Raw genomic sequence first — 24,176 nt, forward strand, 5'->3', positions numbered from 1 at the left:
CAAGGCTGAGCCAGGGAGCTCAGCAGGAGACGAGGAAGGGGTTCGTGTGTGCAGGAGCCTTGGATGCCGGTGCTGAGGGGTTTCTCTGTAGGAGCTCACAGCCAACTAAGGCTTGGTGCAAGGTGTTCAGGACGGCCAAGGTGCCCCGTGTACCCTCTGCAGAGAAACAAGGTGGGAGCCAGGGTGGATTTCTGCATCTTAGCCACAGTCACTTCTCTCTTCCATGTGGTTCTCCTACCACCTGCCCCGTACCACTTCCCAGTCCTGCCCAGAGCTGCCGCCCCTTATGTTCCTGCTTAACTCCTAGACCAGCGGTTCTCTCAACCTGTGGGTTATGACCATCCTGCACACCAGATATCCACATCACGATCCACAACAGTAGCCAAATTACAGCTATGAAATAACAATGAACCAGTTTTATGCCTGGGGGTCCCCACAGCATGAGGAGCTGTGTGTGTGAAAGGGTCATAGCATTAGTAGGGTTGAGAGCCACTCTTCCGGTTACTCCTTGTCTCCACTGAGAATGGGCAGTTGAGGTTCCTGCCAGCAAGTGAAGGCTCACCTATCTGTCTCCCCACGAGACCCTGTGACGCAGGGTCAGTGCAGGGTGGTCTCAGCTGATGGAGTTCTGCTGCTCTCGGCTTGGCCACAGGGCCTGGAGCGTTAGGTGAATCCCAGGCATTCAACTGAGCTAATTCTCGACTGTGCAATGGGGGTAAGCCTTTCTTAGAGTCAGAGCCGGGCACGGAGGTGCTTCCCTGGTTCTGCTCAGTCTGCAGTACCAGTCTGACTCGCCAACAGGCACACCTACCCCTGCCTGCTGTTCCCATGCTGGCTTCTAGTTGTCACAGCTGCTGGTGGCCTCTGCAGCTCTGTTCTGGTTAAACGGTACTGCCTGCCTTCTGAAATCTGTTTTCACTATAGCCTGTAGGCCTTTGGGGTTGGACCAGCGTGGCCAGTCTGCAGACAAGAGCTTAGAGCAGAGCTAGAGTTCCTGGTTGGGGTGCCCTTAGCCGCCATTCATTCTCTGCGAGGCACCTTTGCTTACCCTGTGAGGGGTTCTGGTCCAGGGCATTCAGCAGCATCTTCCCCAGGGCTTTTTTTGATATGTTCTTCAAGAGAGATGAGAGAGGCCGGATCAGATTGTGGCTTCCATGTTTCCACTTAGCATGTGGAGCATAGCGACTCCTAGAGGCTTCTGTGCAGCTGCCCCCATCATTCCTCCCTTCCTGCCCCCATCATCCCTTCCTGCCCCAATCTTCCCTTTTTGTCCCTTCTGTCCTCCCTCACTGCCCCTCTCTGTCATTTCTTCCTGCCCCTGCCCTCCATTCCTGTCCCCTCATCTTGCCTTCCTACCTTGTACACCCTCTCTACCTCCCACCATCAAGGCTGGACACAATGGCTTTTCAGAGACTCAGGTAGGGGTGGGTGTGTAGCCTCCATTCCACCAATGACCAGAGCAGATGCCCCTGAGCAGAACGGTGACTAAGTCTTTAGCATTTGCTCATCCACACCCCAGAACGAACCATTTATTATGTGCATCTAAGCAGTGGAAATCAGTACAGGAAGGAAGATCCAGAGAGAAAGAGTAGGCTATACCTGCAATCCTAGCACTCAAGAGGTGGAAGCAGGACCGAGATTTCCAGGCTAGCCTGAGCTATATAGTGAGGTCCTTTCTCAAAAACAAACGACCAGCCCCAAGCAAAGAACACTGCCCTGCATTGCTGCTTCTGGGGCTGGGCTGGGCCTCAGCTGGTCTCGGGCTCATTCCCTGCCTATCACATATCTGCCTGCCTATGTGATACTGGGGCAGACCTGGTCAGCCAGGGTCCCAGACAGCCCATTCAGAGCCCTGGAGACAAGGGCTCATAGCCAGTTTGTGCCTCACACAGGCTGCACAGTCCTGGGTGGCTGACCTGTTAAGTCAGTGGTTCTCTCCTGTGGTCGGCAGCGAGGTGGGTTATGGTGACAGATGGCAAGGATGTGAAGTCACCTTTAGTCTTAAGGTGATCCACACAGCCAATCTGCAGTTCTTTAAATACTGGGTTTGCTTGCTGGTAGGTTTATTTTAGTTAATTTATTATTATTGAGACAGGGTCTCATGGTATAGCCCTGGCTGGCTTGAAATTCACTACATAGAACAGGCTGGTCTTGAATTCTCAGAGGTTCTCTGACCTGTCTCTGCCTCCCAAGTGCTGAGATTAAAAGTATGTGCCATCATGCCTGGCTAGTTTATTTTATTTTATTAATTTACTTTATGTATGTGAGTACACTGTAGCTGTCTTCAGACGCACCAGAAGAGGGCACCAGATCCCATTACAGATGGTTGTAAGCCACCATGTGGTTGCTGGGATTTGAACTCAGGACCTCTGGAAGAGCAGTCAGTGCTCTTAACCATTGAGCCATCTCTCCAGCCCTGCCTAGTTTTTTTTTTTTAACATTTTTTTTGAGGTAGAATATGCCAGGCTTGACTCAGGCAGTCTTCCTCCTGTCTCAGCTTCTCCAGTGCTGAGATTACAGGCACCGCTATGCCAAGTTTGTTAGTCTTTAATTATTGGTAGCCATGTTTATTTTAAAAACTATTTTGTTTAATTTTATGGGTACGGTGTTTTCCTTGCATGTGTGTCCGTGTACCATGTGTGTGCTGGGTGACTGAAGAGGCCACAAGAGGGCATTAGAGCCCTTGGAACTGAGGTTGTGAGCAGTCACGAGGGTGCTGGGAATTGAACCCTGGTCTTCTGCAAGAGCAGTAAGTCCTGTTTTGCTGGTTTTTGTTTGTTTGTTTGAGACGTAGTCTCTTTACATAGCTCTGGCTATTCTGGAACCTGCAGTGAGTGCTCTTAACCACTGAGCTATCTCCCAACCCTGCAGCCATGTTTAAGAGAGATGCTAGTTTAAATTCTTTCTTGATCATCCTCCTTTGGTCTTTAAAAATCATTTATTTGTTACTATTGTACATGGGTGCATGTGTGTGGGCATGCATACCAAGGCATGTACATGGAGGTCAGAGAACAGTAGTATGCCATTGGTTTTCTTCTACCTTTTCACTGGTTCTAGGGATAGAACTTGGGTCACCAGGCTTACGTGGCAAGCTTCCTGTCAGCTCCTGACCCAGCCTCCCAGCCTCCTAGCCTCCTCTGCTCCCTACAGTGTCCCCCTATAGACTCTCCTTGGCCCGTCTTACCATCACCTTGCTCTGGCTCTCCCAGCTGACCCCCAGCACCCGTTTCCCTCCAGGATCCCCTGAGTTCCCACCAGGTCCCGGAGCCTCTGCAGGAGTTGCAGCACATCCTCCAACTTCTCTTCCATCAGCGACAGTCGGACCCTCTCCGTCTCCACCATCTGCAGCTCCAGCCTCAGATGCTCAGTTTCCACCATCTGCTGCAGTTCTGCCTGGGAGAAAGGGTCTCGGTGCATTCCCTACACCCCCTTCCCCAGGACGCATGTCCATAGCTCCCCAGCAAGGCTGCTTGCCTCCCAGGCACTTTTGCAGAGATCACCTATTCTGGCCTGCATGCAGCCATGCAGATAAACCACTGTAAGGCCAGAAAAGTGAAGTGCTTGCCCAAAACTGTCCAGTGGGTAGTATGGCGATCACACACACACACACACACACACACACACACACACACCCACACACACTTATGCACACACACACACACATACATACATTATGCACACATACACACATACATACACTTATGCACATACACACTCACAATACACACTTATGAGCACACATTCACACACATACACTTATGCACACACAATACACACTTATGAGCACACACACTCACACATACACACACACTTATGTGCACACACACATACATACACTTATGCACACACACACTTACAATACACACTTATGAGCACACACACACTTACAATACACACTTATGAGCACACACACTCATGTGCACACACATATACATACACTTATGCACACACACTTACAATACACACTTATGAGCACACACACTCATGTGCACACACATATACATACACTTATGCACACACACACTTACAATACACACTTATGAGCACACACACTTATGTGCACACATACACACATACATACACTTATGCACATATACACACGCAATACACACTTATGGGCACACATACTCACACACATACACACACACAGTTATGTGCACACACACATGCACACACACATGCACACACACATGCACACACACATGCACACACACATTTTGTTCTCTAGTCTAATGACTCTATTCTGTCTTCTTTTTTCTATCTTGGTTTGTTTTCTTTTTGATGAATCTGAGTTGGCGGCAACTAGTTGAAACTAATGTGATTGGCTGACACAGAAGGAACTTACTACAGGCTAGTGGACTGTTCCCGTTCCATCTTGTCCAGGGGTCCTAGACATTCAGGGAGCTGTCTACTTTCTACAAAGTGTTACCAGGATCCCAGAGTTGATGACAGGGGAAATGTTTTATGTTCCCCTCCTAAATCACACATGTGACACGACAAGCACCCTTTGGTACCAGGGTGCTCAGAAGTCCGTCTGGCTTCAGGTAGGAGTACAGAAGGCCCTGTGCTTCCACCCACTGCAGGCAGGAGCAGAGGCTAGCCCATTCTGGAGCTTTCCCCCTTTATTGCCTTGAAGTTTATTTGGAAGAGTGACAGCTGTGCCTTTCCCCAGGCGTTCCCTGACTGCCAATTCATATTCACATCTAATGGGGACTCATCCCCAATATAGCAGCTCTCTCCTCTTGGGGGAGATCCTGGGCTGCAGAATCGGTCTCAGGGAACAGCACTGTGGTGCAAACAGACAGCCTGAAACAGCAGATGAACCTAGAATCCCAGGGGGTCATCACCAGGCAGTGACGGTCAGAGCCACAAAGAGCTCACTACCCACAGCTCTACACACTTGACACATGTGTGATGGCATGCTCACACAAGTGTGGAAACCAAGGCATGGAGATGCTGAAGAATCCTAACCAGGCCACACAGGTACTGGAGTGGGGACTGAAGCCATGCTGTCTACTCTAGCGTATACTGTGGGGCCCCGCTCTGACCTGTGACTTTCCATTGCTCATGGCTTAGCTTCCCTCCTCGGGTGGAGGGCAGAGTACAGGGTGGAGGTCCTGAGGGCAGACTCTTACACTGACAGGAAGACCTGGCTGTCCTGGGTCCCAGGAGAAGCTGGGAGGGACTTCGCCAATGGGCCTGGTGTGATAGCTTGTTTGCCTTCAACCTTACCAAAAACGCAAGACCTGTATGTAGGAAGCTGACATTTCTTGTTATTTATAAGTCACCTTGCAGTCCTTCCTCACAGGGGCACGGCTAGTCCTGGTTAATTGGATACTCACTGTTCAATGGGCTAAAGTGTACCCTGGTTCTAGAATCACAAATGGAGCTAGCTGAGATCTTTAAATTGTTAAAACTCTATCCTTGGGGGCTGGAGAGATGGTATAGCGGTTAAGACCACTGACTGCTCTTCCAGAGGTCCTGAGTTCAATTCCCAGCAACCACATGGTGGCTCACAGCCATATGTAATGGGACCCGATGCCCTTTTTCTGGTTTGTCTGAAGACAGCTATGGTGTATTTTTTTTTTATTTATAAAATGAATAAATAATTCTTTAAAAAGGAGTCCATCTTTGATGATCCCTAGGTTGTTCAGTCTGTGACTGGAGGCTGAGGCCTCAGAGAGTCACAGAAAGGACACAACCGTGTTTATTATGTGTCTGGCCAGCTATGCCTGCAGCCCGCAACCCCCTCAGGTCTTATAAGCTCCTGCATTGTAACCTTGCTTATCTGGGGTGGGATTCTCTAATTGGCATTCAAAGTTCCCATTCAGTGAAAGTGGAGGGAACCACGCCTCCTGAGCTCTGGTCACATCTCTGTGAATGGGCTACAGGACTTCAAGTCCCTCCAGCTGCAAGACCTGGTATCTTAGGGCCCTGCTGACCTCCTCTTCCTCCTCCTCCGGCGTTCCCAGGGTCTCTCTGCTGCAGCCCAGGGTCTGCAGCTGTTCCCCAAGCCTGGTGACATGAGGTTCCAGCTCTAGGGTGCAGACGTGCTCAGCACCGTCACAGTGGCCGAAGGAAGCCTTGAGCGTCTCAGCTGTCTGGTCATCACACCTGTAGGAAAGGACAGGTCAGCACTGCAGGGAGCCCACCGTCCTGGTGCTCCAGCCTTTGCAAGCCGATGTCATGGGGCCTGTCTGCTCAGCATTTCCTGTGGCTCCCTGGCTTCTCAGAGGGACAGCCAGAGGTGTCCCCTACAACCTGCCTAACAGCCCTCCCTCACCCACCTCACTCAGTCTACCCCAGCCAATGGACCCCCCCAGACCCCTGGGCCCCAGAGTCTTTGCTCTTCCTTCCTTGCCCCCAGGTCTCCTCACACCTCCCTTGTCTCCTCTCTTGTCGCCTCCCTCCCTACGGTAGAGGCTCTAGGATGGCGGGTCAGCCATCTGCTTATAGTTTCTCAATGTCTCCAATTTTGCCTAGCACACAAGTGCCCACTTGACAAGTACTTTGTGTGAACACAGTGGGTGATGCCACGGCCCTAGAAAGCCAGTAGTGCTTTATAGTGCAATAACCGCGCTGTCCCTGAGGCATCATACACGCTGGCCTCAAGTCCTCACGAAGACAGCGTTACAGACACTGTACAAGGAGACCGAAGCCCAGGAAAACCAGGCAAGCTGAGATAGACACCCATGGATACCAAGCCCACTTCCAGTGTCCTCGAAGATGGTACAGGGGTTACGCCAGTGGGTGGCTGAGAAAGAACCAGCCCAGGGCCAGGCTGGGGAAGAGGAGGGCTTTGAATGGTGCTGTAGGAAGTGATGGCTAACTCAAGGACAGGAATGGGCGGGTCTCGGGGACAGTGGTCGAGGGAGTGATGGCCAGTGGGGACTAAAGTCACCCACAGGCTCCTAATTTCACCTGTGCACTTGGTAGGATGTGTTCCCACTTCTGAGCTATGACTACTAGGAAGGGCCATCAGGGGCCAAGTGTGGCTGTGCACTAGAACTGCCAACTTCCCATAATGAAGCCAGTGTGAAGGGCTCTGCAGGGCAAAGCCTCCTTTCGGCTGCTCTGTGCTTTTTGGTAGCACCAGGGCTATCAGGCACTTACCTGTTCACATAGTCTGAGGGTTGTATCAGGGGTACTTCGCTGTGGGCCTGTGGGCGCCCTGGCTTTTCCTGCCACCTTTCTTCCTCTTCCTCCTCAGAGGCAGCCTGGCCTTCCACGGAGCGGAACAGCTGTTCTTCCTCTGGGGAAACATAACATCTAGGGACTGGAGACCCAGCATGAGGACCATCCAGCCCTCATTGGGACATGTGTGAAGTGAGGCACTGGGGACACCGTGACACTGGCCCAGCCCCTGGGGAACTGCAGGGGAGTCCCTGAGATATAGCCCATTTCCTTAGGTGACACGTGAGGACATATCTCTGGTGTCATGGTCGAGCATCAGTTCTACTTCAGGACATGTGACCTGGATTGGGGAACTGGATATGGCTTTGTGGGGTACTGGTATTATGTCACAAAGACTTTCAGTTCTCAGTTTTGGGGGTTTGTAGAAGAAGAGGTGTCCAATATGTGGCCTGTGGGCCCCCAAACTGATGAGCTTTGATGAACTGCATGCTGACTGGCGTAGGGATGGCAGTCGCCCTGTCTTAGTGCCCAGTCAAAGTCCTTGTCCCCATTTGCAGATCAGAGACTCCTAGAGACCCTGACTCTTTTGTATTCCAGCTCTGGGTACCTGTCAGGCTGTGCCAACCCCTGGCAGCCCTCTCCAGCCACAGGGAAGGTTCTGGAAGATCTGAGACACCATGCACGTTAGTGAAGAATATGGCCAAATTGAACTCAGATGAGAGCTGATCTTCCTGCTCTGGGCTTGTGGGTCAGGATATGGGCTAGAGCCAGGGTTGTGGGGAACAGGCCAGGCATTGGGAGTGGCCTCAAATCTATGGATGCAAGTTATTCGAGCCCATACTTTCCTTTTAACCTGAGCATTTTGTGCTGACTGATGTGACACTCAGATTTCCCTACCTGAAGCAGTATTTAAAAACCAAAATGAGACCTTAGCTCACAGGAGACCCAGGAAGCTTGTGGATCCCTGGCTCTGGACACCCATTGCCCTCCCACAGCTTCACCCATGGGCTCTCAGGGATCCACTGTCTGGCTGGGCCACACAGACCCACGGGGAGGACTTTCATGACAATGTTGCTAATATCGACAGCATTGTTTCCCTCCCGACTGCCCCCTGACATTCATCTGTGTTGTCCTGTGCTGAAGGCAGGGGCAAATGGAAGGGCTCTGAGACTGGGAGTGAGTGACAGAGATCCAGGACCTGGCACACTATGGGGGTGAGCGGCCTGATTCCCAAGGTTCAGGTTCATGTGGAGACACCGGAAGATATCTTTCGAAGGAAGGTACTGGAAGCCAGGCTGACAGCAGGGTGGCGGTTTGTCTGGGGGCTGGAGGTAACTCTGATACCTCAGCCCTTGAGAACAGGGATGGGGCATGGCCTCCTCATTGACTGTGGGTTTGGTGGCAGGCTGGGCATGTGGGGACTGACCTTCATCTGTGTCTCTGCTCCTTAAGCTGGTGTCTGACTGCAGGACTCCCTCTGAAGTGGTGTCTGAGTCTCTGGTGCCTCTAGCCGTAGGTTCACCGTTCTTGTTTCCTGGCCTTGGACTGGTTTGTGGGGGTGTTAGGAGCTGAGGCCCTTCTGACCTGTGGGTAGGGGAGAGACATGTTTTGAGAGGTTGGACAGCCTCATCTGTTTCTTATGCTGCACAGGTAAGCCGCCCACGGTCTACACCACTGTGCTGGCAAAGGCAGAAAGAATGTTAAGATATGTCGCGCTTCTCTTTGCCGAGAGGGAACAGACATGAAACCCATTTTTTTTAAATGTTTTATTTATTATATATTATGATTACACTGTCACTATCTTCAGACACACCAGAAGAGGGCATCAGATCTCATTTCAGATGGTTGTGAGCCACCATGTGGTTGCTGGGATTTGAACTCAGGACCTCGGGAAGAGCAGTCGGTGCTCTTAACCACTGAGCCATCTCTCCAGCCCCATGAAACCCATTTTTAGAGAATGGGATGTGTTGCAGGATATTTGATCACACTGTGAATCCTCAGATTGTGTCACTCATTGGAAAAACCTGTTTCTAGTTGTGGTGTGGCTCAGCTCCAGCACACACCTTTAGTTCAAGAGCTTTCTGCAGGGGTTGGGGATTTAGCTCAGTGGTAGAGCGCTTGCCTAGCAAGCGCAAGGTCCTGGGTTCGGTCCCCAGCTCCGAAAAGAAAGAAAAAAAAAAGAGCTTTCTGCTTCAATACTGTAAACAGGATTAAATGAAGTCAACCATCGGTCAAGTGATGGTGTAAGCAATCCATTGACAGGCAGTGAACAGAGGATTATTAAGAAAAAAAAACATAGAGAGTAAGAGGGAGTCAGTCAGGAGGATGGACAGAGAGACACACAGGAAGTAAAAGGGAGGGGCAGTCAGTTGGAAGGAGGTTTTTTTCTTCTGTTTTTGATTTTTTTGTTTTGTTTTGTATTGTTTTGTTTTTGAGGATGGCAGCATGAGAGAGGGGCATTGTTTCTGGAACATCTTCTGCTGAGGAGAAAGGCCAGCTGGGTGCTTTCTCTGCCTCTCTGACAAGCAGGCTTTCACCTCAGCAGGCTCCAGAGTCCTCATTGGTAAAATTGAATGACTGAGATTTTGTTGGAAAAAAAACACCAAAAAAAGAACAAAAACAAAAACAAAAAACAAACAAACAAACAAACAAAACAGGAATGCAAGGCAAAGTCTTCTGCAGACACTTCAGGACAGATTTCAGGACAGATTTTCATCTGTGTAACAAGAATCACAAGGCATCACCAACAGTGGTTTGGACCCTCCCACATCGGTCACTAAATAAGAGTATGCAGCAAAGACTTGTAACAGGCAAATCTGGTAGGGACATTTTCTCAGCTAGGTTCTCTCCTCCCAAATGACTCTAGCCATGTCAGACTGACATACAGCTATCACACCTGTACCATGGCCCTCCCCTCCCAACTTCTTTCAGCTTAACTTCATCTCTCTGAGGTTCTATAATGTCCCCAGACATCTTGGGACTACATGTCTGCACATGAGCTTGTGGGGACATTCCACGTGTCAACCATAGCAATAAGTAATGCCATTGTCCTTATTTCACAGAGAAGGTCTCGTCAAAGGGACAGGAAGCCCCTGGAGTGGCACAGCATAGCTGCCGTCAGCTTCAGGAACCTGCAGGCCACATACATGGGTTTGGGAAGAGGAAACCCCTGAGGCAGGGTTGTGGCAAGGAAGTAAGGTAAAGAAAAACTTTGGAACCATTTTCTGAGGGTTCCATGTGGCTCCTTCCTGCTACATGGGATTTCTCTGAGACCTCCGTGGTTGACAGAGCTGTAGCCCCCCTTGTTAAGTCACCAGGAGGCATACTGTATTTCCCTGTCCTGTGTTCTCCAGGGGGGCCCTACTTCACCGGGTACCATTCTCTTTTGGGATCCTTAGTGGAGTAAGGGTGTTTCTAGGAGACGTCAGGGTGCCCATGACCTGGAAGGCCTTGTTGGAGCCTCCTTAGTGGCTTAGATAGATCTGGAGAAATGAACTCTGGTGACTCCCACTATGCCTTAGACCCAAGTCCTCTGTGTGGCTGGGCGTTCCCGCCAGCTGGCCACAGCCACACCCTCCTGGAACCCTAGTGTGCCTCTGATGGCTTCCATCTTGCAGTCCATGGCCACCTCTGGCTGCCAGCCCAGGGGCTTAGACAGTCTGACAGGAGCCAGATGTTGCATTTTCTTCTCATCCCAGAGGTTCCTAGCTTCCTCTAACAGGCTCCCTTCTTAGTTCGGTGATGCCAAGGGGCCACAGACGCTGCCATCAGCCTGCAGGACCACATCTTCGCTGTGTGAGCCCTACAACTCCCTCACCCTCCTCTGAGCTGTCTCAGTTCATTTCCCACGTGTTTAACAATGACCAATAATGGTCTCTACCCTGGGTTGGACATTTGGAGGTCCTATGATGAAATGAAACAATGGATGTTTGGGGTGAGTTTAAGGAGAAACCAGATGAATGGGGAGACTGTGTGTATCCAGCTAAGCATTTATTTCAAATGTCTCCTAAAAATAGTGAGCGCATTAGTTTTATTTATTGTCTTTTAAACTTTATAATAGTGATATGACTTCCTTTTAAGATTATTTAAGCTGGTCTGGAAGTGTAGCCAGGGGCAGAGTTTGTCTCGCATGTGTAGAGATCTGGGTTCCATCCCAGTACTGCAGAGAGAGAGGGGTGGAGGAGGAAAAGGAGGTGTCAACTTAGGGGAAAACAGTAATTAAGTAACAGGCTTTACATATGGCAAAGGGGGCTGAGGCCTGGGCAGTCCAAGGCTAAAAAATGCTGAAATATTAGCAGTAGTTTGGGGCACCATCAGAGCAGAGCTCCTCCCAGACAGGCTTCCTTTGCATGGATGGCAGAGTGTCCAGACTCTAACAGTCTGGAGCCATGGGGATCTGGACCGTTCCCTGGAAGCCAGCATATTGAAGATTTGGTGTTAGCTTGGTCTTACTGGGCAATGACGGAGCTTATTAGGAGGTAGGGCCTCATGGGATAAAGTAATTTGGGGTGCTCCTGGGGGTGGTATTTTTGGGCTCCTCACCCTTTCTTCTTTCTTTGCTTCCTGGTCCAGGAGGTGAGTAGTTTTGTCCCCCGATCCACAAGCAAAGCTACAGATCCATTTCTTTAGCCACTCTACCACGCTGGCCACATTCCAAGTGCTCAGTAGCCAGACATGGCTCTGGCACAACTTGAAAAGCACAAAAAAAAAAAAAAAAAAAAAAAAAAAGAACACAGAGAAAAAGAGAGGAAGTTTCTAGCTCATCTTAGTCAGGACAGCACAGTCCAGGCATGGGCATTGGTCTAAAACAAAGGCTAACAGGTAAGTGACTAGCGTCTCACCACAGACCCCAAACAGCATGGCTAACCAGCCGTGACCGTGAATAACCAGGACCATGAGCCAAGTGCCCCTCCCCCATCTCTCCGTGCCTGGGATTGGCCAGAGGGCCTCATGAATGCTGACCCAGCCCAACCCCAATGGTTTCTTAGATACTTTGTTATTATGACAGAAAGTTGACTAACACAGACATTGTGGAGCATTCCTCAGCTTGAATCTGAGAGCAGGCTGGATAAACAGTACACTTTTTATTTTGAAAAAAATTAATGTAATGATACTGAACAGTAACTTAAATGGGGAAAAAAGAATTTTCTATTACAATTCAGTATGAAATATTCAGATATAATGAAGCTTTCAGGTACTTGAACCTACACATAGTGATGAATCTGTATTTAAAAGGGTCAGGGTAGTATTTACTTGGATGCTGTTGGTTATCCTTCATATATCTGACATTTTGAAACACAGTATAAGAACATATTTTCAGATAGACAGATGGGCAGGTAGACACACAGACGCATGGACATAAGAGTGAGGAGTTACAGCGTCCCTCAGTGGGAAGGACTCAGCTTCCACCATCTGCAGAGTGCTTGGGAAACGATGAGCAGCTCTTGGGGAATTCCAAACAAAACAAAGTATAATGCCTCAGCTCACAGAGTCCCGTGCTCTCGGAAAATTCTTTGCATTTTATAACTGTGCCGAAAGCTGTTTATTCAGCCAGCGGAGTTCAACTCTGAGTTTAGATCATTACTGTAGCTGTCTCTTTGCTACTTTGAAGGTTCTCCTTTCTTTCACCCTTTCCACCCTTTTCCCATTCTTTCAGCCTCCTAACACTACCATTAGACATTACCATTAGACTCCTTGCTGCTGATTAGGGGCAAGTCTGATCTTCACCATCCGGATGTCTAGTTTTCCCTTCTACTTGTTTCTTCTTTGTACATGACTGCTTAACATATCACAACCAACAACAACTGACAGCAACCGACAGCAACCGACAGCAACCAACCAACCACCAGCTCTCAGGCCCTAGCATCTATTTATCCTCTGATAAGTCTCCAGAATTTGAAACACCACATGATCACAGAAACTACCTGCAGCTGGCAAAATCACACCCCTGCTAGAGCACGAGGCAAATCATAGTTACTTGCTGTGAAGCAGCCCCATATTCCACACCTGGGATTAAAAGGAAAACATATTCCTGTACTATTTCTGTATTTTTCAAAGAAACCAAAACTCCACAATTATCACTCCAATCACAGCGGAAGTGTTTAGTGCACAGATGTGCAGCTGACCACACAGAAGCTGTGCAGGAGTGGGGACCAGAGGCTCGTTTTCCTGGTGTGAGAAGCCCTGTCTCTAGTCATCCTCCCACAGTCCCTGAGGATACAGCTTCTCGTTGTTCCTGACTCCTCCATGGTCTTGGTCTCACGTCTTCCTGGCCAGCCTGGGCTGGTCATACTTTCATGTTGGTTATGGCCTGCAGACAGGCACAAGGGTATGCTGTTCAGCTAAGGAGCGTGTCTGTATCTTAGAGGAGTGCCATCTAAGGTTCCTGCAGTCTGCCTTTTCCTCTGGGATCCCTCATGAGACTGGTTTTGGCTTGTATATCTGCTCTACTGTGGGTCAGTGCTAGGGAAGGCTTGCCGTTCTTTAAAGGAAGGAGGTTACCGATGAGGTAAGGGTTGGGACTTGACACACAGTTGGTACTGAGTAGATGCCAGCCCCCATGCTTGCTCACTGTCTCCTTCCTGTTCACTGGGTCTTTCCATCCTGTATTTTGTCTCCTTAGCTTGGCCCCAAGTTTAAATCTGATCTATGCTGTCCAGTATGGCAGCCACCAGTCAGAGATAGCTACTTAAATTTAGAATAATTAAAATATGTCAAGCTATAAGCCTATTTTTCTTTTTCTTTTTCTTTTCTTTTCTTTTTGAGACAGGGTGGTGTGGTGAAAATCTGTTTTTCTGCAATAATCTGAGCTTAGAATTGGACCCTGCTCTTCATATGAACACAAAGTACACCACAACTGAGATTCTTTACAACGCTGTGTTTTGAGAACTTAGTCCCCAAATCAAGATGCTGATGGGTATTTGGGGACAGAGCCTTTGGAAGGGGTTAGGATTGGTGACATCGTGTGGGTGGGTCCCCATGGCGGTGTTAGTGCTTTGTCAGAACAGCCAGTGTCACTGAGCTTACCATGTGATGCCGGTGTCACCTCACTGCAGTGTGAGGGTCTTGCCAGATGCTGACATCATACTCTGGGGATTCCCAAACTGAGCGAGCCTCTTTCTCTATAAACCACCCAGCCTTGGGTTTTGTTATGACAACAGAAAACAAACTGACAACGCTCCAAAATTTGGGAAGAATTATTTGACTGATGAGGGAACCAACAGGAGGAACTGATGAAAAGCCTGATTGGTCAAATTAGGTGGAAGACAGCACACCCCCCCCCCATACCAGCTGTGAAGAGAAAACTGGAGCAACCCCCTGGTCACACCCCTGGAAGGGAAGAGTCAGGGTGGACTCAAGATCTCAGCTTGAAGGAAAAATCAACAGAATGGGTTTGTGACCCAGGGCGAACAACTCATTTCAACAGCAGAAGTCACAAGGCAAAAGGACTTGATCCCGTCATAGCACACTGTGGGCTGCCCTGTCTTTCTTGGTCAGAGGGCATGAGCATCCTTCCCATCCATGGCCTGGCAGATCCTCTTGGGTGACGTCATATCAGCTTCCCGGGGCACACAGGAAGATGCACATTTAACGTCATCTCAGGAGGAGGAGGCTCCCTCTGATGGGTGGGGGACTGTGTAAGGGAGACGTGGTGGGCTGAGGGATCTGGAAACATGGTCTGAAACCCAGCACTGAGCAACTGAAGAGGACAGGAGGAGGAGGAAGAGGAGGAGGAAGGAAGAAGGAAGAAGAAAAGGAGGAGGAGGAGGAGGAGGAGGAGGAGGAGGAGGGAGAGCACGCAGTACCATCTCTGCAAGTAGAAAACACATGCTTTGCAGGAACGCACACAAGGGGGGAAGGTAGAGCCCTTCATTTGGGGGGATTCCTCATCATGGCTCATGGATGCCTGCAGCTGCTAGCTCAGTGGGCATTTTCCTCCTCTGCAGACCTGTGAGAAGGCATAGTTGATAAACCAGGTACAGTAAGAGGTCAAGAACATTGATTCACATTGCTCTGGAACAGTTACTGCACCAAATAAGTCCCGTCCTCGGTTTCTACTGCTTTGATAATGACCGTGACCCAAAGCAAGATGGGGCTGAAAGGGTTTATCTCATCTTACAGTCCATGACTGAGGGAAGCCAGGGCAGGAGCTGAAGCAGAGGGCATGGAGGATCACAGCTTACTGACTTGTTCCCCATGGCTTGCTCAACCTGTTTTCTCAGACACCCCAGGATCACCTGCCCAGGGGTGGCACCATGTACCAGTCATTAATCAAGAAAATGCCCTACAGACATCTGGTGGGTGCATTTCCTCAGCTGAGAGTTACTCCTCCCGGATGTGTCAAGTTGATGTAAAATTAGCCACAAATTAGATACAACCCATGAAGATGGTTGTGGAGTGACTAGTGTTGTTGCACATGCGGGATAGATACAGAAAAGGCCCACAGCAGGATGCTATGGGATTTCATCACACTTTCCAGAACAGTGCAGTGTGATGTTTATGAACTTATTTCTGGCACTTTCCATTTTCAGATTGTGAGTGGCCACTGGTGACTGAATCCACAGACAGCGAAACTGAGGGTGTGTGGGTGTGACTAGCGACCACTGACATCACAGGAGGAAGGGGACCGGGAAGAGAAGCAGAAAGACAGTTCCTTCCCCATCCAAGTTTCCCACTCAGGACAGACAGGCGCCTCAATGGCAGATGTGACGGCATCAAGGTAGCTTACCAGTCATGAGGGTGATGTCATGTATGTACTCAGGCATTCACGTATGTAAGCACCCGAGGGCCTGAACATGGTCAGAGAGTACTCTGCCAGACACTGACATTAAATCAGGAATTGGCCAACTTTTTCTGAAGTTATTTCAGGCTTTTAGGCCTGGTCTTACTATACATGGTCTTTGAAACACAAAAGCAGAGACACTCAAGGGACAGACATGGCTGTGTTCTAAGAACCTTTGACTACCTTCACAAACAGTTAGAATTTCATACTGTGAAATTTTCATACTGTGAAACATCCTTTTTGAAGTATTTTTAAAGATTTATTTATTTTATGTACCTGAGTACACCGTAGCTGTCTTCAGACACACCAGAAGAAGGCATCAGATCCCATTACAGATGGTTGTGAGCCACCATGTGGTTGCTGGGAATTGAACTCAGGACCTCTGGAAGAGCAGTCAGTGCTCTTAACCACTGAGCCATCTCTCCAGCCCCTTTTTGAAGTTTTAAAAAAGTCATTAAAAATGAAAAAATAATTCTTCGTGAATTGTGGCAAGCTAGCCTAGAGCTAGGCTCTGTCTCGATGAGGTAAATGCTTTCGCCCTCTCTGCCAAGCTTGTCTGAGCAGACTATGTCTAATCAACCAACAGTAATGTCTCACCTTTGCTTCCAGGCTAAAACCTGCCCAGTGCTGCCTGAGGCCCTCAGAGAAACGATCACCAACCAGGGCAGAAAGATACCCTCAGGACTATGGGGAGCCACAGTCACTGCACAGTCACTGGAACCCTGTGGTCATCCCACGGGCAAGGTGGTTCATAATTGAGAAGGAGGGGAAGCGTGTTTCTGAAATCATTTCTTAGTTGTCAGAATCGCTCATCTCTGGACTTTACATTTGCGGGCACAGATGTTGTTATATTATTATTATTATTATTATTATTATTATTATTATTATTATTATTTTTACTTTTGGTCCTTCGAGACATGGTTTCTCGTGTAGCCCTGGCTGTCCCGCACTCTGTAGAACTCACTCTGTAGACCAGGCTGGTCTCTAGCTCTTCCTGCCTCTGCTTTCCTAGTGCTAGAATATAAAGGTGTATGTTACTACTGCCTAGCCACAATAATTTATTTAATTTTATTTTATGTGCATTGGTGCTTTGCCTGCCTGTATGTCTGTGTGAGGGTGTTGGAATTACAGACAGTCGTGAGCTGCCATGAGGGTGGTAGGAATTGAACCTGGGACCTCTGGAAGAGCAATCAGTTCTCTTAAACACTGAGCCGTCTCTCCAGCCCCCACACACGCTATTACTTAAGCTGTTGTGAGTTGTGTTTATGATTTGCAGCTGGAAATATTATCGTTACTAAACTGCAATCCTTGGGGGGTGAAATGAGGTTGTGTAGACAAGAACTCTGGCACACTGCCACATGCACAGCAGATGCTAAGAAATGCTGGCTCCTGTCCTCTGTCCATGTCACCTCCTCACCTCAGCCCCCACAGAACTAGACTCCAGCCTGAGTGGGTAGGCCACCTCTAGCTATTTGCCATGTACTCATACCATGTCTATAGCAAGCTCTAGCAAGTTCTTCTCTCCAGCAGGTAGTCTTGGAGACCTGCCAGTCAAGGCTGAGACCTGCTGAAAGGGAAGGCTGAAGGCAGCCTGGAGTTCACAGCATGGCACACATGGCCATGCCGGTAGGCAGGGCGCCCTGTCACTCAGAAGCCTTGACCTTGCTTCTGAGGTCCCCTGGGCTCAGCATCAAGTCTAAAAGCAAATGAAGGCTGGCCTCAAACATCTGCAGGGGCCTTCACAGCAACCATTGCAAACCTCTGGTTGGAATCAAGCATCCGTCACTTTACCGTGCCATTCCAAAGCCCAGGAGAGGCATGGAGACCTTCCCACTTTGGATCTTAGCCTCTTCTGTCATAAACAGTGTCATGGTGAGCGGCTCCGTCACCTGCCCTTTCAGCCACTCTGTATCCTGGAAACTTCACGAAGCCTTAAGGCTGATAAGACCCTCAGCTGGCAGGTGTCCCTGTGCCAGACTGGTGTAGCCTTCCCTGGAGGTCCTGGGGATTCTACACTGTGGCTTCCTTTACTGTAAGGTATTTCCTGAGCTGAGAAGCCTCCCGGAAGTTGAGGCTCCTTGTGAAAACAAGAGAACAACAGCAGGAAGGAGGGCCAGCGCTGCTGCCAGAGAGAAGTGGAAAAGAAGCCACAGACGAGCAGCACGGGGCAGCCCAGGGGTCTCTGCTGTGCAGTCTCTGGTTCTGTGAGGGCCTGTGGCTCTCCAGCTGGTCAGCCCACTGGCAATACTGTCCTCTGATCTTCAATAAACATATTGTGGGGCAGCTCTATCCTGAGCAAGAATGGGCTCCAGACCCCGTGGCTTAGCTGACATTAGGGAGATAGAGAAATTGTCACAAAAAGAGAAAGGGATGATGGGAAGGATGACTGTAGGGACCATAGGGAACTGCTTTAGTGGCATGAGGTATCTAGCTGAGATCTGGGATGGCCACCGGAGACCGACCTAGGGGCTGCAGAGGGCTGTGGTGGACTCAAGGGATGAGTGGGTTGGTAGATTCACTGCACTGGATCCTGACAGAGCTAAGGTCAGAGGTCAGGTCACTTGGAGCTATGAATGCCACAGCAGATAGGCTCCAGAGGCTATGATTAGGGAAGCTGCCCAGCTCTCTTGGGTGCACAGAGGCCACCCTGATCAGTGACTGGAAGGGAGCTGGGAACAGAGTAGGAGCCAGGGAAGCCATACAGAGGCAGTGCAGGGCTAGGAAGGACCGAGTAGGACCAGGTAGAGCCGAGATAGGGCTGAACCTGGGGTTCAGGGGGAACACGAGGCAGCATCTGGGGCTTTCTGCCTACTTCCCTCTCCAACCTGTGTGGCTTGTTCTCATCTAGGCCAGGTCCTTCTGCATATGCCACTCTGAGTTCATGCCAGCCCTGTGTTCTGCAGTGCGACTCCCTGGCCCAGACTCGAAAGACTCAAGTGACATTCTGAATATCAGCGTTACCTCAGAGAAGAGACACCTACAGTGTGCAGGGCACCCCAAGATCTAAACACCGAATCATGGCTGCTGGAGACAGGGGTTGTATATGGATAAACAGATAAGATGAGGTTTTAGGGTGCCCTGCCGTCCAGTTTGTCCAGTGTCCTGGCAAACACCCGGAAGTCTTATCGTCTCATTTTACAGATAAGGACACAGAGGCTCCTGGACACAAGAAAGTCTTGCCGAGGGTCACACTTAGCCCTCCCTGACCCCTCCCCACACAGTATGTATACCAAGGTGGAGGAACACAAGTTTCCCCCATTTAGTAGATGAAGAACTTGGTCTCATGGAGGGGAATACACTTCCGGGTACTGCATAGCCCATAGAGATAGCTGGGATTTGAGTTTGGGGTACCCAGGCCTCTGAGCCTGGGCCTCTCCCCAGCTTGTCTCTGCTTTGGGCCTGTTGCTTTGTCTCCGAAAGAAAGGCCTCTGTTCCTGCCAGCAGCCACCCACATGGCCTCAAAGGACAATGGGACAGATGACTTGGGCCCCGCCCTGTCCTTTTCTCTGTCCTTCTGATTGGCTGACTGTGGCCTCCAGGTCAGGCAGGCCTGCTGCTGTGGGTGAGAAGAAAGGAGGTAGCCCTTGAATGGCCTCATCTTTGTGTGCCTTTCGTGGTGGTCTGCAGACTGAGCAGCAGTCTGTTTCCCTCCTTTCCTGGTCTTTTCATCCTCCTGACAACAGAAGCACAGAGGCCAGGCCAGCCCCCGGGGCCCCACTCAGTGGTCAGGAGGAGACGGGGGTTCTGTCTGATTTTTTTGCTGGCTCTAACTTCCTAGCCTAGTGTTCCGACACCTGGCTGCAGGGCAGGAGAGGCCTCAAGACACCGAAAAACTACTATCCCAGCAGAGGCTTCTCACACCCAGGGCAAGGGTGAGCCTTCCTGGAGGCAGAGCTGCCACTCTGGACAGCCTGTGCTCAAGCTTCTGAGGCTAGCCTCCATGCATGCATTCCTGGCACCACTTGGCTGTTTATGCCATCAATCTGGCTGTGTGTCAGGCCTGGGCCTGCTGTTTCCTTGGAGGGAACAGTCAGGGAAGGGGATCCTGGTGTGCCTGTGCCCCCTCCCTAGCAAGCACCAAGGTGTCCAAGCAGCACAGGTCGTTGGGGTCAGAGTCCTCTGAACTACCCTCAAGATGCATTTGTGGACAGGAAACCCTGACATGGAGACAAGCCTGGGTTATGTCTGACCAGGTTCCTCCCTGGGCGTTACTGACCGAGCTTTAAGGGGTCCCAGGTAGGCTGCTCCTGAGCTGAGAAGGAGGATTTGTGCTGAGATCATGAGCTGCTGAGGATATGCAGCGTTTGTATGGGTCCTGGTACCCTCTCAGTCCTCTTAGTAAAGGTCCCAGCCCAGAGGACAGTGTAGTGAGCATGGGACTAAGGCACAGCTAGCGAGAACATCAAATTATCCTGGCCTGCAAGACGGATTCAAGGCGGAGGACATATTTCCAAGGTGGCGCAGAGGCTTGGATCTGGACTTCTATGGGATGCCCAGGCAAGGGGTCAGGGAGTGGCACTCTGCAGGGTCGGGGCAGAGGACTTGCCTTTAAGTGAAGGCATCCCTCAGGAGATGGGCAACCCTGCTTGGGTGCCTGGATCCAGCCACACCTGATGCCGCACAAGCCTAGGCTTTTTGGCTCTACGGATTGACTTTGCTTCCACTAGTCAGTTTGAGTTCAGCTTTCTCGAATTTATGAACGAGAACTGCTTGATAGGAAGGAATGAGAAGAGAGAGTGGGAGTGAGGTGGGTCTGTGTGGGTGGGTCGAGCTGGGTGAGGTGCCAGTGAGGCACGTGGATCAGTCAGGGCAGAACGATATTTTACAAATGGCGGTACAGAGGTTCCTTCTGTAGGGGCTTCTTACTGCAATGCATTCTCTTTCTTCCTCACCACACCTAGATAGTCTTGGAGGCAGAACCTTTGCTAGGCCCAGGCAGACTGCCTTGTGGGATTGGAGAAAGCAGCTAAGACCTCGACTCACACGAGAGAGGGACTGGAACTGTACAGCCATGATGGTATCCCCTTGGGACTGCTGGTTTCAGCAGTAGGGGGCTGAGCGAGGTGGGTTCCTGGAGACTTCTATACCCCAAGGAGACCTAAGACCTTATTATACTTTGGGACGCCTGTCTGACTTGGGACCTTCCACGTCTGACCAGGGCAGCTTTGTGGCTGCTCGGTACATGTCCTAATATGTGTGACCAGGACATGCTCCCTGGAGATCATCGGGGTATGATAAGTGATTATATTCCATTTCTGTATCCTTGAGGGATTTAGCACAGGTCTTGGCTTATAAATTGTGGTTTAATTAATAGATGAATGTCTCCAAGTGTGTAAGTATTCACCATACTGTCTTAGGTTGGTGGGCAAGGTGGTTCCTGATGCACTACAGAAAGTTCCCTTCCACCTACAGACAGATATCCTGGGTAAGACATAGCACGTAAAAGAACAAGGGACAAGGCAGAAGCAAGAAGAGACCTGTAGTTCACGTGAGGAGCAGGAGATGCTCACAAGGCTGCGATTCAAAAGACAACTTGCCGAGTCAGCGAGAAGCTCCTGAGTTCAGGTGACATAGGATAAAAATAAAACTTCCTCTCCCAGGCCTGGGGATTTTATCCCGAGGTATGAGGCTCTCAAGAGTAAAGTTGAGAAACTTGGTTCTAAGGAACCCATTCCAAAGTGGTTAAGATAGAACCAGGCTGTGGTGAAGACAGGGGTGAGAAGGCCAAAATCTTGCCTCTCAAGGACTCTTAAGGGCCTAAGCTCTGCCGCAGAGAGACTTAGAGCAAGAAATTGCCCAATGCACCAGGAACAAGAGACAGCAGATGTACAACACTTGTGGAAACTCAGACACCATAGCAATCCAAACACTAAGTCTGGTCGGCTGTCAGAGTCTGCAGAAGAATGGTTCCTGCACCTCCCTCCCATGGACGCCAAAATCCTTGCATGCTCGACCTCTTGTATACACTGGCGTTATGTTTGCACAGAATGGTCATGCATCATCACATGACTTTAAGTCATCTCTCCAGAGCTCTTAACACTTGGGATGGTGTTAATGCTGCATGCATGGCTGTAACACTATATTGTGTAGAAACAGCAACTCTACAGAGACACAGACTTTCCACAGATTGACTGTGGCATACAGAGGCCTGGTTTAATGGAAGACCAACTCTGTCTAAACGTTGTAGAGGGTTGGATGGAACCAACACAGGACACAGCAGGATGAAAACAGAAGCTTGGTTTGGAAAAGGACTAAACGGAAGTCCTAGAGGTGGGAAATTAGGCTGTTACCTAAGAAAAGTGGCAGGGGTTGGTTTACAGCTGAGGACAGCTCTGGTTCAGCGGGTCCTTCCTCTGTGATTTTAATAAAGCCACCAGGGCCCTTAGTCAATAATGTTCCTATCTTAGAGCACCCTTACTTAGCATCAGAGTGGAAGGTTCTATGAAAACTAGAAGCTAGGTCAGTTTCCTCACAGACATGCCTTCAGAGCACTTGGAAGTGTTAGCATGGTGTCACCTAGGAGGGCAGAAGGGCTCCCATTTGTTCCTCCTGGATGTAGACCCCAGTCTAGCACGGAGGAGGGAAGGGCAGTTTGACCCTCGGGGACATCTGAATGCCAGATAACGCATAAGCAGAGATAGTGTGTAGTTCTCCCCACCCCCGCCACAGGCTTGTCTGTTGGGGTCTCAGTTGCTTGGTGATGGGCTTTGGGGAGATGGCGGGCTCTTGAGAGTGCTGGCGTATCAATATAATAACCCCTTGATGGATCATAGCATGGCAGCATTATTGAAAGGTGGTGAAAGAGATGTGGTGGGGCCTGGTTCGAGTTAAGAGGACAGTGGATCATGTCCCTGTGAGCTATAGCTGACCCTGGATCCTTCGTACTCTTTCTCTGTGCTCCTTGGTGGCCATGAGGTGAGTAACTTTTGCTTTATGCTGCTGTTGCCTAGAATCAGCGGGCTCAAGTACTACGACCAAAACTCTTGAAACTATGATCCAGAACAAAGCTTTCCGCACAGAGTCTGAGTAACACCCCCTTTCCCCTGGGGTTGTAAAGCATCCTGTGGATGTTTGGTGGGCATGGGAGTGAGCAGTGGGAAACCCATCTTCTCAGAGCCAACTAAGCCATGTGGCATCGGGCTGTGCAGGTGGGGCTTCCATTTGGCCTCTTACTGGGTCCTGCTAGCACATGTCTTCTGGTCTGTGATACAATAAGAATGGTCTTCAGTTTGGCTTTGAGCTCCTGTGCACTGTTGAGGAAAGGGTGCTTAGCATGCAAAGCCCAGTTAGCTTTGGCCTCGGGAGACGAGCAGGGCTCTGCCTCCTGAGCCATTCATTTACCTGCTCACAGTGTGGCCTTCACACTGTGTCATTTGCCCTTTAGTACTCGGTTCTGTCCTTCCAGACACTAGGTTGCCTGGCCTTTCCTATTCTCTCCAGATACTTGGCGTTTCATCTGCGCTCTCCACAGCCACTATTTCCCCTTCCTTAAGAATGGAACTCTGATTGTATCTGGGGCTCGCCAGTACTATCAGTCACCACCGTGGGTGGCTGCAGAGAATGACATAGACCATGCCGGTGAGATCCAAATTCAAGTTCTGAAGGCAAAGGCATAGGCTCCCCGGGGGAGTGTGGTGGTTTGTATATGCTTGGCCCAGGGAGTGGCACTATTAGGAGGTGTGGCCTTGTTGGCGGAATTGTGTCACTGCGAGGGTGGGCTTTGAGACCCTCCTCCTAGCTGCCTGAGGCAAGTCTGCTCTTAGCAGCCTTCAGATGAAGATGTAGACCTCTCAGCTCCTTCTTGCCATGCCTGCCTGGATGCTGCCATGTTCCTGCCTTGATGATGATGAACTGAACCTCTGAACCTGTAAGCCAGCCCAATTAAATGTTGTCCTTTGTAAGACTTGCTTTGGTCATGGTGTCTGTTCACAGCAATGGAAACCCTAGCCAAGACAAAGAGCACATCCCCCTTGTGCCTAAACGGTAGGCGTGGTAGCCATCCTGCAATCAATGGAACAGCAGCAGCAACAAACACGTGGGGTAGAAGGGAGAACACTAGCTGTGGGGCAGGCAGACTAAACCTTTCTACTTTCTGGCTGCATAATCTCAGCTGTGTTTAAAATGGTATCTGTAAGATGGGGATTGAGACCTCCACCTTGTACAGCGGTTTCGCGGATCCAGAGCTACGATGACTAGGAATCTATGTTCTCTGCTGCAAAGCTCTCTCTTATGTTGTAATTGTTTTGATGCATAAACAAGT

The 24,176-nt window shown here is 49.9% G+C and overlaps 1 protein-coding gene across 1 annotated transcript in view; it reads right to left on the reverse strand.

Annotated features, from left to right (window-relative positions):
* Efcc1 (EF-hand and coiled-coil domain containing 1) overlaps positions 1 to 24,176 on the reverse strand; it is a 27,630-nt gene continuing 3,454 nt past the window's right edge. Inside the window, exons 3-8 of the mRNA XM_032905085.1 lie at positions 8,561 to 8,718; positions 7,114 to 7,252; positions 5,943 to 6,114; positions 3,256 to 3,393; positions 1,049 to 1,112; positions 1 to 156 (exon numbers count right to left, since the gene is read on the reverse strand). Of these exons, the coding sequence (XP_032760976.1) occupies positions 20 to 156; positions 1,049 to 1,112; positions 3,256 to 3,393; positions 5,943 to 6,114; positions 7,114 to 7,252; positions 8,561 to 8,718 (808 nt within the window). The 3' untranslated portion in view covers positions 1 to 19. The remainder of the gene's footprint in view (positions 157 to 1,048; positions 1,113 to 3,255; positions 3,394 to 5,942; positions 6,115 to 7,113; positions 7,253 to 8,560; positions 8,719 to 24,176) is intronic.

This window comes from Rattus rattus, chromosome 6, assembly GCF_011064425.1.
Source record: "Rattus rattus isolate New Zealand chromosome 6, Rrattus_CSIRO_v1, whole genome shotgun sequence".
Lineage (NCBI taxonomy): Eukaryota > Metazoa > Chordata > Mammalia > Rodentia > Muridae > Rattus > Rattus rattus.